This window comes from Chaetodon auriga, chromosome 7, assembly GCF_051107435.1.
Source record: "Chaetodon auriga isolate fChaAug3 chromosome 7, fChaAug3.hap1, whole genome shotgun sequence".
Taxonomy (NCBI): domain Eukaryota; kingdom Metazoa; phylum Chordata; class Actinopteri; order Chaetodontiformes; family Chaetodontidae; genus Chaetodon; species Chaetodon auriga.
In genome coordinates this window covers 23,768,952-23,785,492 of record NC_135080.1, presented here as the reverse complement: position 1 = coordinate 23,785,492, position 16,541 = coordinate 23,768,952, and the positions used below count along the sequence as shown (strand labels likewise).

At 41.6% G+C, this 16,541-nt stretch overlaps 2 protein-coding genes across 4 annotated transcripts; both read left to right on the top strand.

The window, feature by feature from the left end:
- The first annotated feature begins 104 nt into the window (after window positions 1-104).
- On the top strand, window positions 105-11,458 carry inpp5ka (inositol polyphosphate-5-phosphatase Ka). 2 transcript variants are annotated; one of them, XM_076735029.1, is made up of 14 exons: window positions 105-220; window positions 675-768; window positions 3,427-3,531; window positions 3,646-3,754; window positions 3,886-4,002; window positions 4,633-4,808; window positions 4,998-5,109; window positions 5,261-5,370; window positions 5,518-5,544; window positions 7,238-7,463; window positions 8,395-8,532; window positions 8,615-8,698; window positions 8,792-8,896; window positions 9,030-11,458. In XM_076735029.1, exons 2-14 carry the CDS (start codon window positions 683-685, stop codon window positions 9,123-9,125), a joined length of 1,491 nt encoding a protein of 496 aa, XP_076591144.1. In that variant the 5' UTR covers window positions 105-220; window positions 675-682; the 3' UTR covers window positions 9,126-11,458. The 2 variants fall into 2 exon arrangements, with proteins under 2 accessions (XP_076591144.1, XP_076591145.1); XM_076735030.1 differs by lacking the exon at window positions 5,518-5,544.
- Window positions 11,459-11,783: 325 nt separating this feature from the next.
- On the top strand, window positions 11,784-16,523 carry LOC143323255 (tektin-1-like). 2 transcript variants are annotated; one of them, XM_076735032.1, is made up of 8 exons: window positions 11,784-11,838; window positions 12,592-12,780; window positions 12,886-13,051; window positions 13,294-13,422; window positions 13,595-13,741; window positions 13,976-14,201; window positions 15,083-15,279; window positions 15,610-16,523. In XM_076735032.1, exons 2-8 carry the CDS (start codon window positions 12,594-12,596, stop codon window positions 15,767-15,769), a joined length of 1,212 nt encoding a protein of 403 aa, XP_076591147.1. In that variant the 5' UTR covers window positions 11,784-11,838; window positions 12,592-12,593; the 3' UTR covers window positions 15,770-16,523. The 2 variants fall into 2 exon arrangements, with proteins under 2 accessions (XP_076591147.1, XP_076591146.1); XM_076735031.1 differs by lacking the exon at window positions 11,784-11,838 and having other exon boundaries at window positions 11,848-12,780.
- The last annotated feature ends 18 nt before the right edge of the window (window positions 16,524-16,541 follow it).

Below are 16,541 nucleotides of genomic sequence, written 5' to 3'. Positions count from 1 at the left end.
CCCGAAAGGGATAGTCGGTATAGAGGATGAATGAATGAATGAAGTGACAGATTTTTACGCTTTTATTTTGACGGGACATAGGTTATCTTCCGGAATAGGGGCGGGAACAACAACAACACAAGCTACTGTACTCACAGGCAGCTGCTGGTGGTCCGAAAATACTGTACGTCTCTTTGAAAGAAGAAAAACAACGAAAACAAATACTACCAAAGCTTATCAGGTAGTATACGATAAACCACCCTCAGTCATACAGGCTGCTAATTCGAGTGTTAAGTGTTTGATAGACAAAAGTTTGGTTTAGCTAGCTGCGCAAGGTAGCCGCAGTGTTATCTGTTAACGTTTACATTACCAGATGACAACACCACAACAGCGGGGCGTGATGGTAACGTTAGCTATGCGCAGTTAGCTTGACGTAAATTAATGTTACCAGCTAAGTAATCGAGTCTGCTCCGGTCAGTGATGAAATATCTTATATTGTACCCTGTTTGGTTGACTTTTAGTCCTATCTCAAAGTAACACCAGAGGCTGAAGATGTCAGCAATGTTAGCTAGTAGTGATATGGAACAAGTGCTTCATTCACCATTATCGTACATGTTAGCATAATGCGTTTGCTTTGTTTTGCAACAGGTCTGCTAAAGTTGTAACATTAGTGGATTTGCCTTATTCCCCTCTAGGTGAGGAGATGATGGAGGAGAATGAGGAGCAGTCAGACGCCCAACAGCCAGACTTCAGTTTGAGGAAGGGGAACTACGAGGGAGAGAGCTTCAGGTTGGACTCTGCCCTGCGACCATTTGCCGAAAATCCATTAACGTCATGCAACAAATAAACTTTCATTGATGGTCAGCGCCCACCACGGCAAACAGGAGGAAAGCTATGATTTTACAAGTCGAAAATAACTCAAGTGTTACTCCGTGGTATGTGGTGGTAAAGATTTAAAAAGATGTTCAAGCATTATCAGACAAGTAGTCAGCCGGCAGTAGTCACATTTATGAATGGACTTTGGCCTGAGACATCCTCCTCTAAAGACATCTGACTTAACACACCCGCACATCGTACAGCTACTGCACAATGAGTGGAGTTATACAACATGTACACATTTTTAAATGTGAAATTTCTTGAGATTAATCATCGTATGGTGTGTGTATGTGTGCTAAGTGTGTATGTGTTAATGTACAACTACTTCACAATTATATTATCACAGCCATAAAATGTTTGGGCTTACTGCTCACGGACATGATGGCATGTGGGAAGAAACTGCTGTGCCTAAATGCTTAAATATTAAGTGATTTGAAGGCAGTACTTCCTGGACAGTGATTATTTTAACTCCTGTGGTCTTCTCTCCAATGCCAGTGTTAGACTGTAGCCTCTTGCTGTGTGCTGGTTGGTTGGAGAGCTATGAGGACAGACCTGCTGACTGCTTCACAGAAAGTTTCCTTGGCATATTGGGGAAATAGGCTTAGTTTCTTTGCAATGATCTTTATGATCATTGTCATTAGTACTATAAATACGTCCAATCATACACTGAGAAGTATGGTATGATGATCAGTGGCTCAATATGATTGGATCTGATAGCATGTGGAGCCCAATTTGTGCTTGGAAAACAATTAATATATTGTATAAAACAGTCATCTTTCAAGCCACTCCAGATACGTCTCATGGACACTGTCCTGTGTTGTTCTTGTAGCCAGTTGCCTTCTTTAGACAGAGATGACATTGTCCAAGTTTGGCCATGAAGTTAGTCTGAAAGACCGGCTTTACAATGTCCACATTATTTCTTACTTCTTTTTTCTTACACCTCTTTTGTCTTGCAAGTTATATATGAGGTTTAAATTTACGTCTGCAGAATATTTTTGTTATTTAATGTCAGTGCCTGCCCGTATTACCACAACCCCAAGGCTTTCCTGTGAGCATAATTAAATCAACCTCATTTGGGGTTGAATGTGCTCTTTAAACACAGTGCAGCGTTTACCAGTCTACAATTGGACTTCATTCTGCCAGGTGGATTAGGTTGCTCAACAATACACATCTAATGCGGATTTGAAGAAAAAAAAAACAATGAGTTGCTATCTGGCCTTGAGAAAAAGCAGCCAAGTTTTTATGTTCACGCATTTGGTTTCCCAATTTTTTAATAGGCCTAATCTTGAAACATTTTACAATGAGCTTATATGTAGTTTTTAGTACACAAAGAAGACTTGTAGACAAATGAAGCAATTCCCTAATCACTCAGTCCAACTCTGGAGCGCTCTAAGTCCTGTTGTCAGGACTTTCCTCATTTTGCTCAGTGGTTTGATTCTACACGAGTAACCAGAACTTGGGACTGTCGCTGCTGTTGCTCATGATTCTTTTTATGCAATACAAACATCCTTAAAATTGCTGGATTTTTTGCATTGTTTTTGTTTTTGTTTTTTCAACAATCTTTGGTCCTCTGGAAAAGACATTGCGTGCTCGTATTTTGTAACTTCAACGCTCAGGCTTTCAAGAACACAGCTGACGTTGCTGCATTAAACACTTTCAGCAAGAATGGATGAAATCAGTCGGATGTTCGGCACTAAACGGCGCGACCACTCCGACAGCCTCTCCAGCGATGCCACGCAGTCAACGGGCAGTAAACTGGTTCTGCGCCATCGGCTCAGCCAGCTGTTGACCTGCGTGGATGACTTGGACCCCAAAAATGAGCTGCATGACAAAGTGGTTAAGACACTGGATAACGCCTTCCTCATCTGTGGCAAGAGAGCCAACAAGCCGAAAAAGGACAGTTTCAGGTGGAGAACAAATGTTGCCTCGTCGTTTCCCTTTTCTGTCTACTGAGGCTGGGAAGACAGTTTGTGCTTTTGTACAGGAATAATGGTCGTCCATCTCCTGTTGTTCAGCTTTTTTTTTTTTTTTTTACTATTTTCTCTTTTCCTTCTCTCTTTAATCTGCTCATAGATTTCTCTCCTGTGGGCTCAGTTAACTACCCTATAACTGGCCAACAAATGAAGCTTTTGATTCTTTTTTTTTTTTGCTAATTGAAGCCCTCAAGTAGAATGTTGTCCTCGGAATGTCTGTCATACATTTCACTGTCGTAGCCAAGCAAAGAAAGCTGAACGTTGTGGATGTTGGAGGTTTGCTTGAAAGGATGACTGTTCTCATCATGTGTTAACTCTGTCAGCCTGACGTGCTTGTGGTAGTAGCACAGCGCTTTTACACTGGGAGGATGTGGTCGTCTCTGGTGTTTGTCACACTGTATCAAGCTCTTTGATTGTAAAACTCAAAGTATAGTGCTATTTTATTTTTTGATGCGGTGCAGTTGTACTTATGTACTTTAAGTTTAAAGTATAGTTTGTTCAGTTTTTAACATTATCCATCTATTGTTGGCAGAATGTGCATATTGTTGGATTCAAGTGCTGCACAAAAGACTTTTTTTCCTATCATCTGTGCCCCCAGGCTACACATGGTGACGTGGAATGTGGCCACAGCTGATCCTCCAGATGACGTGACCTCACTTCTCCATCTGAACTCCCCAAAGAGCTCAGACCTCTATGTCATCGGGTAGGTGGTACGGAGAACGTGAAATGATTGGTGAGGTCGGGATTTTGTTTATATAACTGGATATGGGGCAGAGTGACTAAGAGTCTAGACTATGTGTGTGCGCATGTGTGTTAGTTTGCAGGAGGTGTACTCAGGACCACTGAGATTCGTGTCGGACACTGTATTCGATGACCCGTGGAGTCAGCTGTTTATGTCCACCCTGGCACCACGAAAATACATTAAGGTACAACATAAATCATCTCATAACACCCTCCCACACATACAAGGTAAACAAGAACAAAATGATCTTTGAAGTGTAATTTTGTTTCTTGTAAGTAACTGAGAATCCCTGATGGCTGCATGTATGTGTTTCAGGTGTCCTCCATCAGAATGCAGGGTCTGCTGCTGCTCTTCTTCTCCAAACTGGAGCACGTCCCTTTCATCAGAGACATCCAGGCCACATACACACGCACAGGCATTTTCGGTTACTGGGTGAGAAACACACACATGCACATTAAAAGAGCGCTCCACTGACTGCAAAGTCGACGCAGCAGGACCAGAGACATCGTCTTTTTTTTTTCCCCCACTCATGTTTCTTTCTTGTCCAAACCTGGCCCCTACGCTACCCACAATGCAACTCGACCACCAGCAGTTTGGTCAGAGATTTGGGTGTCTTATGCTAGTAGCAGCTAATGTAGCTTCAAGCCTCTTGCTTCAAGCTCTGTTTTCATTTTCAAACTTGTAGTCTTCAGCCTGAACTGACGCTGACTCAAATGACATCTTTTGAGTTGATACATACGATTTCACACTGCTCCCTCTGGAGACACAAAAGGTTTTATACAACTTATTCTTTGTATAAAATTGGTGCAGTTCCTCTTTCAATAAGGTGTAGGATAAAATGTGTTTAAAATGTGCAGAGAAAATATCCCACTTGTTGTGTGACTGTTGTGAACTGAACCACAGAAGCCGAAGTAAATACTGTCATAAGTTTTGTCTTTTCTTTCTGTCTTAGTTGTAAACACAATGGTTCATCTCTCACTTAACATGAAAACTCAATGAATAGCACAGAGTTGTTCAACAGAGCTTGTGCTTCCTCTGTTTCTCTTCTTGTTTGTCCCTCAGGGTAACAAAGGTGGCGTGTCTGTCCGGCTGTCTTTCTATGGCCACACGCTCTGTTTCCTCAATTGTCACTTGGCTGCTCATATGAAATACGCCACAGAGAGAGTGGATGAGTTCGAGTACATCATGGACACACAGACCTTTGACTGTAAAAAGGCTCAGAGGATTGTTGACCACAGGTGAGTAGATACACAAACAAACAGATGTTCTAAAAGTACAATATTCATTTCACTCTGTCTGCATCAGATCAATTTTTTCTGCATGTATGAAACCTGTGCATTCACACATTCTCTTTCTTTAATTCTTCAATATTTCTTGACCCATCGACTGCTGTCTGTCCTCCCTCCTCTGTCCCTGTTTTGGTCCAGATTGGTGTTCTGGTTTGGAGATCTCAACTTCCGAATTCAGGACCACGGCATGCACTTTGTCCGCACCTGTATCAACAATCAAACCTGCAACCTGCTGTGGAGCAAAGACCAGGTTTGACTCTTGGCACAGAATCAATCAGCTGTTGACAGTATAATCAACCCCTGTTCATGGATGGGTCCCTGCAATGCACTTGAATGATTGGTGGATGAGTAAACAGAATCATATTTGAGAAGTCATAAAATGTGTGTGTTGTCGTTCTCAGTTGACCATGATGAAGAAGAAAGAACAGATGCTCCAGGAGTTTGAGGAAGGCCCTCTGGACTTTCAGCCCACGTACAAGTTTGACTTGAACTCAGACACGTATGACAGCAGGTGACTGTTTCCAAGTAACACACCAGAAATCATCTTCACAATCTCTCTTAATTAATCACATTTTGACATCACTTTTTATTTCCAGTACTTGCCTCTTAAAATGTTGATTTGTCTATATTTTATCTATGCCTTCTTTCAAATTCACAGGCTCTACAGGACATGGTTTGGCTTTAAGTAAGAGTTGGAAACACATTTGTGTCCACATCTCCCTTAATCTATCATGTCACCGCTTTTTTAATTCACCCAGCTGCACTTCAGTATGTGCGCACATACTGAAAGAAGTATCCTCTTTTTTGTTCAGTATGGTAATGTTAAGTTTTAACCACTTTTCAAAGGCTTAATCAAGATTATCTTAATCTGTAACACACTGCAAATTAAACAAGCAGGTAGGATGAACGGTCTTTCCTAAACAAATACTAGATTGTCTGGTGAGAAAAGACTGATGTGCTTGTTTATTTTACAGAATGTTGTCTGAGCTCACAGATCTGTTGGTTTGGGAGCCAATATTCTTACATTTAAATGTAGCCTATGGAGTTTTTTGACCACTGCGGAGTAGTTTTTGCATCAGTGCTGCGTGCTTCAGGTCAAGCAATGCCACAGCAAAATGCATGGATTCTAGCTAGCAAACATTGATGTAAATAATGCAGATTTACACATGTATGAGGATGGAAAGACGTGTAATGCATTTGTTAAGCTTTGAGGGTGCATCAGATTAGTTTTTATGAGAAACACTAAATGTAAATATGATGGTTTGTTTACAAAAAACTCCACAAGGTACCTTTAAATGGCAAAATATCAGTAGTCCATATTAACCAGCCTTTAACCTACCATGTGTAATACAATCATGCTGCTTTCTGAGTTTGTTTATAAAAGCCAGTGTGTAAACCTCCCTGGGTCGCAGAACAGCTGCTACATAACCGCTAAGATGCATGGCCAGAAAAAAATGTTTGGCTAATACAAGTGCTGCAAGTGCTGTTGGATTCTAACCGGATATCACCCAGCTTACAGCAGCTACCACATGGTCTGTAAAAATCTGCAATCAAGTTTTCACTTCATTTGATAATTACATTTTACAGTGTTTTCTGAATGCTTGATGCAAAGGAAGAGTGTTTTCATCACAACTGAAAATGTGGGAGGAAGTGAAAATAGGCTGTTTCAAATTAAAACTGGTTATGAGTTACTTCAACCCTCCAAGATCAGTGTGGGCCTTGAAAAATACCCATGTAAAATGAGGGTTGGCCAACAGGTGGTGTCTCTAATGGGACATGAGAGAGGAATGAAGAAAAGTGATGCAGAGAGGGAGAGGACGTGTTGTACTGGAAGCATATACAGATGCATTAAGGCCCACAAAACTGCGCTTACAAGTACAATTTTTTATGGTGTTATATATAGAGATTATTGCAAGGCCTGGCTCCAGACCTCTGAATCACTGCCCATAACTCCAGTTTTTTCAGTTATTCAGTGGTCTGATGCTGGAATCAATGAAGTCTGGTCTCCCGGCTGGAAAAACTGCCCATCAGTTAGAGCTTTAAAAAGTGGGGTGAGGGTAAAGAGGACTGATGCAGCTCTACAGGTCATTTAAAGCCAACTACATGACAGAAGTAACAGATCAACAATGGGAATGTGACTTCTTTATTGTTCCATGAAAGGGAGGAGATGAAGCTAAAAACTAGTACCATCAAGGCTGCTTTGAAAATATACTGTACCTTGTTTTGTGTCGATGTTAATAATTCTTCAGTTTTTCCCTTCCTTTCTCATCACCCAGTCATGCACCTCACAACATCCTTGATTCTTGCTATAAAGAGCTGACTTTGTCTCCCAACTAAAGCCCTCCTCTCCACTCTCTGTCCGTCCGTCACCTGTCCAGCGGTAAGAAGCGTAAACCTGCCTGGACTGACAGGATCCTGTGGCGGCTCCGACCCAAAGCTCCTCCCCCTGATGAGCAAGACAGAGTGGGCCTGGATGCGAAGACGGTCAGGCAGCTGGAAGAGGATGAAGAGTACCCTCTGAAGATCAGGCAGGACTTGTACACCAGCATGATGGAGTACAGCATCAGCGACCACAAGCCCGTCATCGGCATCTTCACGCTGGAGGTGAGAAACTGCTCTCCAGAATGACTCAGATACAGTCAGCCGTTCTTCATTCACTTTTGTTTGACCTGTCTTCTTCACACACCCTTTAGCATGCATTTATGACCTGTTTTTAAAGATGTGTTCCTGTAGTAGGGACTAACGGGCCTGAAGCTGAGACCCAATGGCAGACTTTTGAAAGTCAGGAAGTATTGGGAGACAGACTAACACATTATTTTAGGCAATAAGAAAACGCCGTATTCTTTAAAGGCTTTTAAAGGATAATTCATAACAAAGTGGGTTTCTATTTTTGTATCTTCAGTCATGGTTTCTATTTCTTATTATCATTTGTACTCACGCAGTAACTGCTGAGATCTGGAAACACTTGATAAACACAATGATAAATCAGCCAAACTGATAAATCAATCAATATTATCTTATTTTAGATATACTGGTATCAGTGTGTAGGTCGGCTGATAAGTAACAACAAATTGCTGTGTAGAAATACAAAACTAGGTTTGAGGCTATTTACACAGAATCAGTGCCCATTAGTTTGTCCACCAGAGGGCACTGACAGGGTGATTCTCCTCTGTAAAATGTCCTGTGCTGTAGCTGCTTTGATCACAATTTGAAAATAAGAAACACATCTCAGGGATCCATGTGAGATAGTTTATTTGTTGGGTGTTTAATATATGCTGACATATCTGATTTTCTAAACATCAATTATCCAGCGTGGTCAGGTTATAGCTACGGCCAAGAAACCGAGGCAGTCAGATGCTCAGTCACAGTTGTTAATAGCCACTTCATTTAGAGGTCAAAGTGCAAGTGAGCACTCCTGAAATGTTGGGAATAATTTGTCTGTTAAAGATCTGCCATTTACAGATTCATCTGTGTCTCATTTACCTTAAAAGTCAAGATAATTTCTAATGTAAAGTTTATTCCTCTGTCCGTCCAGCTGAGGAAGATGTACGGGACTCCTCTGGTGCGTCTGCAGGCAGAGGGAGACTGGAGCGCAGACCTCGATGCCATGGTTATCTACAGCCCTCTGCAGCCGTTCCCCTCCAGCACATGGGACTGGATTGGACTCTATAAGGTTGGCCATATAGCTGTTTACCACTGGCTGTTCAAATGTGACATTTCAGTACAACAATCATGAACGTGTGTCTGAACTTCAGGTTGGATTCACCAGTGTGTCGGACTACATCACCTACACGTGGGTGAAAGACGATGAAGTGGCCTTCAATGAAGAAATCATGCAGGTGGTAACTTGTAGACTAATGAGTTTGACATTTACTTTGACACATTATGGAGACAAAAAAACTCACAGATTAAATGTGTGTCTGGTTTTGTAGGTATATGTTGGTAAAGAAGAAATCCCTGTGCGGGGAGGAGAGTGTGTGCTGTGCTACTACAGTAGTACGCTGCGGAGCATCATTGGAATTAGTGAACCATTCAAGGTTAGTAACAAGCACATACTGCACATACTAATAGACATGTATTTCCTCTTCATCCTAATTGGCAACTTGAATTTGAAATTAGTTCCTGGGCATGAAAGCAAGCAGCAGTGTGACCTGCTGGTCTCTCTTTTAGGTCCATGAGTCCAAGGTAGCCATTGAGGAAGGCTTGGTGCCTGAGAGGATCAATGGACTTGACAAAAGCGTAGCGAGCGAAGACCTTTGGAACTGATCTACCAAGTGTCACAGATGTGGTATGACGTAGAAATTTGGGCCTGGATTGCCTGAACCACAACGAGGCTTTTAATTGCTGTGTTTCCTAACTTGCCATTGAAGACGCAGATTAGGAAGTGCTGTCTGTTCATGCTGTTACACATCACCACTGACCTCTCTAATGCTACCAGTGTGGCTATCAGCTACTTACACCTCCATGGTCAGTGCAGTTTTTTTTTTTTTTTATGACCGGTCTGTAGGGTCACATTTGTTGCGGTGGGACTGCCATCATGCAGAAATGATCAGCGATCCTTCTTCAACTGACTTTCTAGTTTCTAGTTCTGAGTTTCTACAGAATGGAAACTCAGCTTTAAATCGGCCTGACATTGAGGATAGAAGTGCTCTCTTTGTGTCCTGGCCTAAGCAGAATAAAATGACTCATGTTGTGAATGAGTTAGCATTATGATGAAAAGCTTTGATTGAATGTTATGTGATTGGCTAATGAGGAATAGGAGTGAACAGGGTGGACGTACTGATGAAATGGAAGGTGAAGTATGTTGTAGGATCTGTGCAGGCCTGCTGCTGTGTGTGGTTAGTGGAGGCTCTGCGTTTACGGTTAATGGATCAGAATATTTGTGTGAACTCCATGTTTTGATGCTGAATTTGCTCTCGTGGCTGCAAAAAAAGCTGGAACACAGAATATTTAAAGTTTGGGTGATAACACCCCAGACAAACTTCACCTGACTTCAGCGGTGATGAAAAGGGAATTGCAAAACTATCAAAGCTCATTGGCCATTTGTTGTTTACATGGTACACTATGATCACATCAGTTTGTTCATAAATGAGTTATTTTGCAGTGGAGAATGAACAAATCGGTGTTCACTGCATACAGAGTAAATATGAGAATATGAAATCGGTGTCCCTATCCACTGTGATGCTGGAGCAGGAGCTTACCCAGGAAATGCCTTCGTTAATAGTTCACATTCAGATATGTTTTTCACATGTTCATTTCAGTCTGACGTTAAGCTTTAAAATAAAAATGCACTCCTTGATGAAGAGATAATCAGAACTTTGAAACTTCAAGAGGCAAAAGTGTCACCTAAACCCCCGCTGAACGTCGTAGGACCACTAAACATACAGTGGTCCAGTCACAGCTCTCACAGAAGTAACTCTTTTCCTGACCATGAATGTTCTGGTAGCATGTAAGCTGCAAGTGAGCAGATCACTGTAGGTGAAAGAATAAATGATAAAATGGAGAAAGTCCGGTTCTTCTGCAACACATTTTGCAGAATTTTCAAATTGGGCCCAACTTTCAGGAGACTGAGCAGTAGTTCAGCAGCAATTTGTGTGTGTTTGGTGGTCTCACAGACAAGGAGTAGAGTAATAAATGATGAGGAAATGTATTAAATTATTCATTTCATAATACAAGATGATTTGACCCTGTGCTTCTACTTTCCCCTTATTTTTAAAAACATGTAGTATTGGCTAAAAGTCATTTTTTATGAAGACAAATATAAAGAATAATCAGTCCAGCAGGAGCCCCTAATCTGTACTGTCCTAAAAAATGCTGCAGTATGCATGCTTTGAAATGTTTTGTATGTTACTGAAAATACTCCGAGGGCTCACAGTATATCTCACTCTAGTGTTCGGTGAATTGACTGCTGAAGGAAGATGATTTTGCAGTTTTGGTTTTCTCCTCACAGTATTTCAGTGACCTTCAGTTATTCCTGCAGACTTGAAAACATACGTAACTATTTAATATAAACTTTGTGTTTTTGTGGAGCAGATGACCTGACGCTCATTTTCAGCTTGCTATCTCATTGGCTCACCCGCACCTTGCAGTTTTTTGTTTTTTTTTTTAAATAAATATTAATCATTCCCTTTTAATACTGATTGTGATATTACAGCAAAACATAAAGATCAGTTGCACTGTTTATTGTTAATGCATCAGTATTTATAGGAAGCCATGTTGTTATCTTTAGTGTGTACTGAGAAGGAATAGGAATCTTTTGTTTGTGTTTGGACAAGAAGTGCCTTTGAAATGCTTGTTGCTTCACATTTAGCGTACTGTACTATGCTGCTAATGATACCATCATGTATCATTGATAGTCATCAGATTTAAAATTGCTGTTCTAAACTTTCACCCACATTAAGATCTCTTCTACTGAATGTTTTTGTTAGTGGCTTGCTGGAATCAATTATATCAACCAATTTATGTCACTGCTGTTTTCTTGTTTTAACTAAAAAGTCACTTATTTTCTCAAATAGCAGTGAAACCTTGTAATGGACTGTAACTGAACACCCACAGATTTCTAGCTTTGGAAAGGCAAATATTAAATAAGTCTCACTTCATCCTTTGTGTGGTTTATTGATGAAGCGTTAGTTTTCTGTTCTGTTTTCTATTATTCGGCCTGTTGTCAGTGATGATAATAAGTGTTTGTTAGAATCAGACCACAGTGTGGCTGCCTGCTCCTTCCTGTGCACAGATAACGGTGTTCTCCGTCCTGTTCATGGTGAGTCCGTGGAAACTTTCAATGACTTGAAGTTTGATATGATCAAACTGAAATGTGAAGATGTTGATTGACGGCAGCTCGAGAGCGACGGACCGGATCTACCTGTGGCGTGTCATCTGTTGCCATAGTAACCGTTTGTTTACATTTTGAATGGAGCCAGAAGGAGCAGACATCAAAATTAACAGCTACATTTGGTTTGTTTACAACCTCACAGAAAAGGTACGACCAAAGACAACACTTGTTATTTTGCTGTAATGTATCTGCTGACTCAAAACTCCACAGAGAAACACACGTCAACGAGTTTCTCACCACTTAGCAGCTAATGTTAGCAGCTAAAGTTAGCAGTTAACGTTAGCAGCGGCTAATGTTAAGTTTGCTGTCACCGGCAGCGTTAACGTTAACTATCAACAAAAACACTCTTCTCAGGAATATAATCGTCCTTAAAGGACTGTCAGGCCCCTGATTTTAACCTCTTTCTCAATTCCAATAATGTAGGAAAAAAGCAAAGACATGACTTCACATTAAAAAAAGTTCTAAATATGAACAGTGTTCAATCTTTTTGATCATCTTCATTATGGACATCAAATGTTTGAGATTAAATTACATATTGTCTGTTTGTTTACCAATACAGCGTTAAACCACTCTTCAGGAGATTACTGGGCTGACAGTGAACTGTACACTCCTCTTTTAGTACATTTTTCGCAGATTTTAATCTCCTAACAAACGTAAATCTGCTGTTTCAGCCACATTCAGCCTCATGTTTCTCAATGTTGTCCAAGATTTCTTTCATTCAGCAGTACATGATGAATACATGATGATCCTCTCTGTGATATTTCTCAGAGAAATGATCAGTGGGTGTCCAGTTAAACCTACATAGTCTCATAAGAAGTGTTTTCAGTCATCTTTCACCTTGAGGTTTCCACAGTTCTTCCATTTTTAACACATGTTCTCTCGACCTGCTTGTACCATCAGTGATGGACCACCGGTGGAGAACGATGTCCGTCCCACAGTGCGACCGCCAGCAGGGTGGTGGACCCAATCTAGTGAATATTGAGGTAACGCGGAACCACTCTGAGCTCTTCAGAGCAGAATGTTTGAGGCTGATCTCAGAAACTGACAAATCCTGCAAACGCATGCAAAGTGATGACAACAAGCAACTGGGTGAGTAGGAGAATAAGACATCAGCTCGTCTGTGATTAGCACAAAGGTTGATGTTGTCAAGGCTGCAGAGGTGGACTGGAGTGTGTTTTTTCTTCTGCTGTTCAGATCAGCGGAGCAGAGACATCCAGTTTCAGAAGAAGGAGTTGGAGCTGAAGTTGGAGGAGATCATTGTGGAGATTGATGAGCTCATTGACTTACAGAGCAGAGTGGTGAAAGCCCTTGAGGCCTGCAAAGAGCCTCTGAGAGTCACCGTTCTCTGTCTGGAGGAGAGGTTAGACCAGGAATTGATGGGAAGAGACGATCTTGAACAATCAGAAGAAAAATGCATTATGTTTGCATTTCTTTGTCTGTTTGATTTGGCAGACTCGGCTGACTTATTTATTTAATATATGTATTTGTTCAAGAATTGGATTCCATGTTTTGTTTAGAAGCTGAGGGCCTGAGTCCTGGTCCCACTGTGTTCTCTTCTTTTATCTGCGTCAAGTGACAGTGATGCTCTTTTGTGGCCTGCAGAATGAAACGTCGGCCCCCGAAAAGGCTGCATGATGAGGTGGACAGAGAGCTGCTGAAGGAGAGGGAGGTCATTGAGGGAGTGGCTTCCCCTCTGCAGCGTGTCGTGGAGCAGATCACTGAGCAGATACGGTGAGGGAGACGGACTAGCTTTGATTATATAGACTCTATTGAAGGGATCTTAAAAGTATGCACACATTTTGGAATTTTTAACGTCTGTTGTCTTGAAACCTGGAAGGAAAATCACATCGCTGCTTACAGTTGTCAGTAACACCAAGACGAAGCGTGTTGTTTTGTGTTCCAGGCTGAACCGATCTGCCAAGTACCATCTGGAGGAGGATCTGAAGGAGAAATGTGAGGCTCAGGGCATCGACAGCTCCTGTGCCTTAATGACCACCCATTCCATCAACAACCTGCACAAGTCCAGAAACACCAGAACTGCTCTGCCGAGGTGAACTAACGTGTTCCTTTATGCTCCATAAAGATAATGATGTGTCTATGAAAAGGCAGTTTTTAAGACCTGAAGTTCATAATTTTTGAATGATTTGAAGTCTTTGCCAGTGTACGTCCAGAAAGGGTCCTTCAAACACTTCAAGATGTCGAGACAGATGTGGGCTGTCTGCACATGTACAGAATAGACATTCTGTTAGTTCCTCATAAGTTTTTGAACGCCTCCCTCTCTCAGCCTGGCAGTGACTCCAAAGCAGTGGGAGAACATCTCAGACATCAACATAGCCAAAGCGGAGCAACAGGAGACCAACTCTCGGGCCCTGCGGGCCCTGGTGGAGTCTCTCCTGGAGCAGACGGCCGCTGACATGCAGAAGCAGGTCCAGGCCACAACAGCAGCCTTTCAGCTCAAGGTCCAGGAGACCAAGTCTGCCAAGAGTCAGATGGAGGATCAGCTGGCCACGGTATGGGAGATGAGTGCATGGTGTCTATTTTTCAAGGAGTGAGAGTGATATGAAAGGAGGTGAAGTCAGGCAGTGGGAGGCAGATGTTATAATAAATGTGTGAGAGAGAAAATCTGATTTATCATCAGAACTGAATTTTTATTCAGATTTCTTTAAAACACTTTTATTGATGCAAATGCTACAGAAAGCCCACATTTTGAGGAGAAAATCACTGCTGCACATAGAAATGATCGGCTGTGACATCAGTTTTCAGACTAAAGCATGTTCATTGTGCGAAAACTGAACAACGCTGAAAGGGTTACCACACACAGACAGCCAAATAAATAAATTAAAATTATATATATTTAATTATTATAAACATTATTCTAAATATTCTCATTTCCTCTCAGTGATGTTGTATCTAGCCATGGTGTTTTCAGAGGCACTATTTGTCAGGAAGAAAAAAGTTCTAAAGACGTCTTTTGACAGCGAGCTGTGTGGAGAATCTATGGACACTTTTTCATTCAGTCATTTATGTTGTTTTAAGGTCTATGTTTACTTTCACTTCATAAGTGTTAGAAGTCGATGCCATTTTAAAAAGTGTATTTGTCCATAATTTTAATGTGTTGCTCACATCCTTCTATTCCTTTATGTGCTTGTCCAAACCAACAGCAGTTTGACTGATATTCATTTGACTGCACAATAAAAAGCCTGATTTAAAAAAAAAAATTGAAGATCTCTCACTGAAACAACCCGACAGCAGTTTGATTGATTCCGTGAGTGCACGATAAACAAACATGGAGGGAACAAATGAACCCTTCTCGCTGTTTTGAGCTGATGTCATTTTCCTGCTGATTTGCTATGAAGGCAAATACTGACTGGCCCTTGTGTGACCCCTCTAGATTCTGTCTGAGATTGGCAGCCAGCAGAGGACCAGAGAGGATCTCCACGTGGCCGTCACAGAGACCGAACATGCTCTGAGTTTGGCTCAGGCCCGGCTGGCTCTGCGCCACCAGAGGTCCGCCAAAGAGCAATGCCTCGATCGAGCACAGTCCCGGATCCTCGGGGAGGTCCGGCAGCTCACCGCTCACATCAGCAAGTAAGACCAGGACACACTCACCTCTGACGTGAAGGAACGAGGCAACAAATGTTTTCTAATGTGATGCAGTGAAAGTTAAATGGCACCTGTGTGGACACACAGCTATCACAGCTGCTAGTTTACAACTACTAGAACCAAGAAATCTCCAATATAAAGACAACAAATGGGAAGAATTCAAACATTGTGATAATGGAAATGCTCATTTAAAATGTCAGAACATGTTATGAGTGTAACAAAGTATAATAAAGAAGGTTCATTGCTGCTGATGGCTTGTTTGGAGGTGTATCCCTTTCGCCTCATGTGGCGTCTCTTTTCCCTCTGTACTCTCAGACTGCGTGAGGCGGTGGCCCAGTCAGAGGAGGAGCAGAGGGCTCTGGTTTGCTGTCAGCTGCAGCTGCAGGAAAACATCGAGATGGAGGCCAACGCTCTCTACATCGACGAGGTCGTCTGCGCCCAGCACAGGGAGCCCATCATCATACATCACTTCTGAGCAGTCAGCTACAGGAAGGTCTACGTGAACCTTCATTTCTTTCACAATGCACTGATATTCATTTCAAAATATGTGTGAATGGAGTTCTCTTTCATTGGTCTCAACGTGGTTTCAATGGTGTTTTCTTCAGTTTCTCATCTTCACTGTGAGAGCTGTGTGACGTGTTTTATGCCGTCTGACAGTAATGCCTACACTGGTTTTTATTTTATTTAAAAAATGAGCTGTCTCTATCTGTGGTGTTGCATTTCTGCATGAATCAGATGAATCAAACAATCAATCAAATCTCCATATTTCACTTTGTGGATTGTAATGTGGCAAAAGCTGCAACAAGTAAGATGGGAGTGAGAAGCACCAGCTGTTGTGTAGAGATTAGCTAAAGTAAGTACTTTCAGCCAGTAAGAGCAAGGTGAAACTGCTACAAAGCTAACTGAACCAGCTGACAGGGCTAACGTTAGCTAGCTAATTATTGATCATTTAACGAGACTGAAGAGGAAATGAGCTAATATGAAACATGGCTGACATATCTGACCTGACACCTTTGATCACAATGTAAACTTATTTTAAAATGACATTTCATAATGATAACACAATATACTTCAAATTACAAAACACCACAGCAGTAACATTAGTAGAGATGATAGCTCAGCGATAGGTTAGTGTCATCACATATTTACTCACTGATGTTTGCAGTATGTTAACACATATTTGAATAGATGTATTTGAATAGATGTATCTGAGATTCAGACGCTGACATGGAAACCTTTTATGTTAA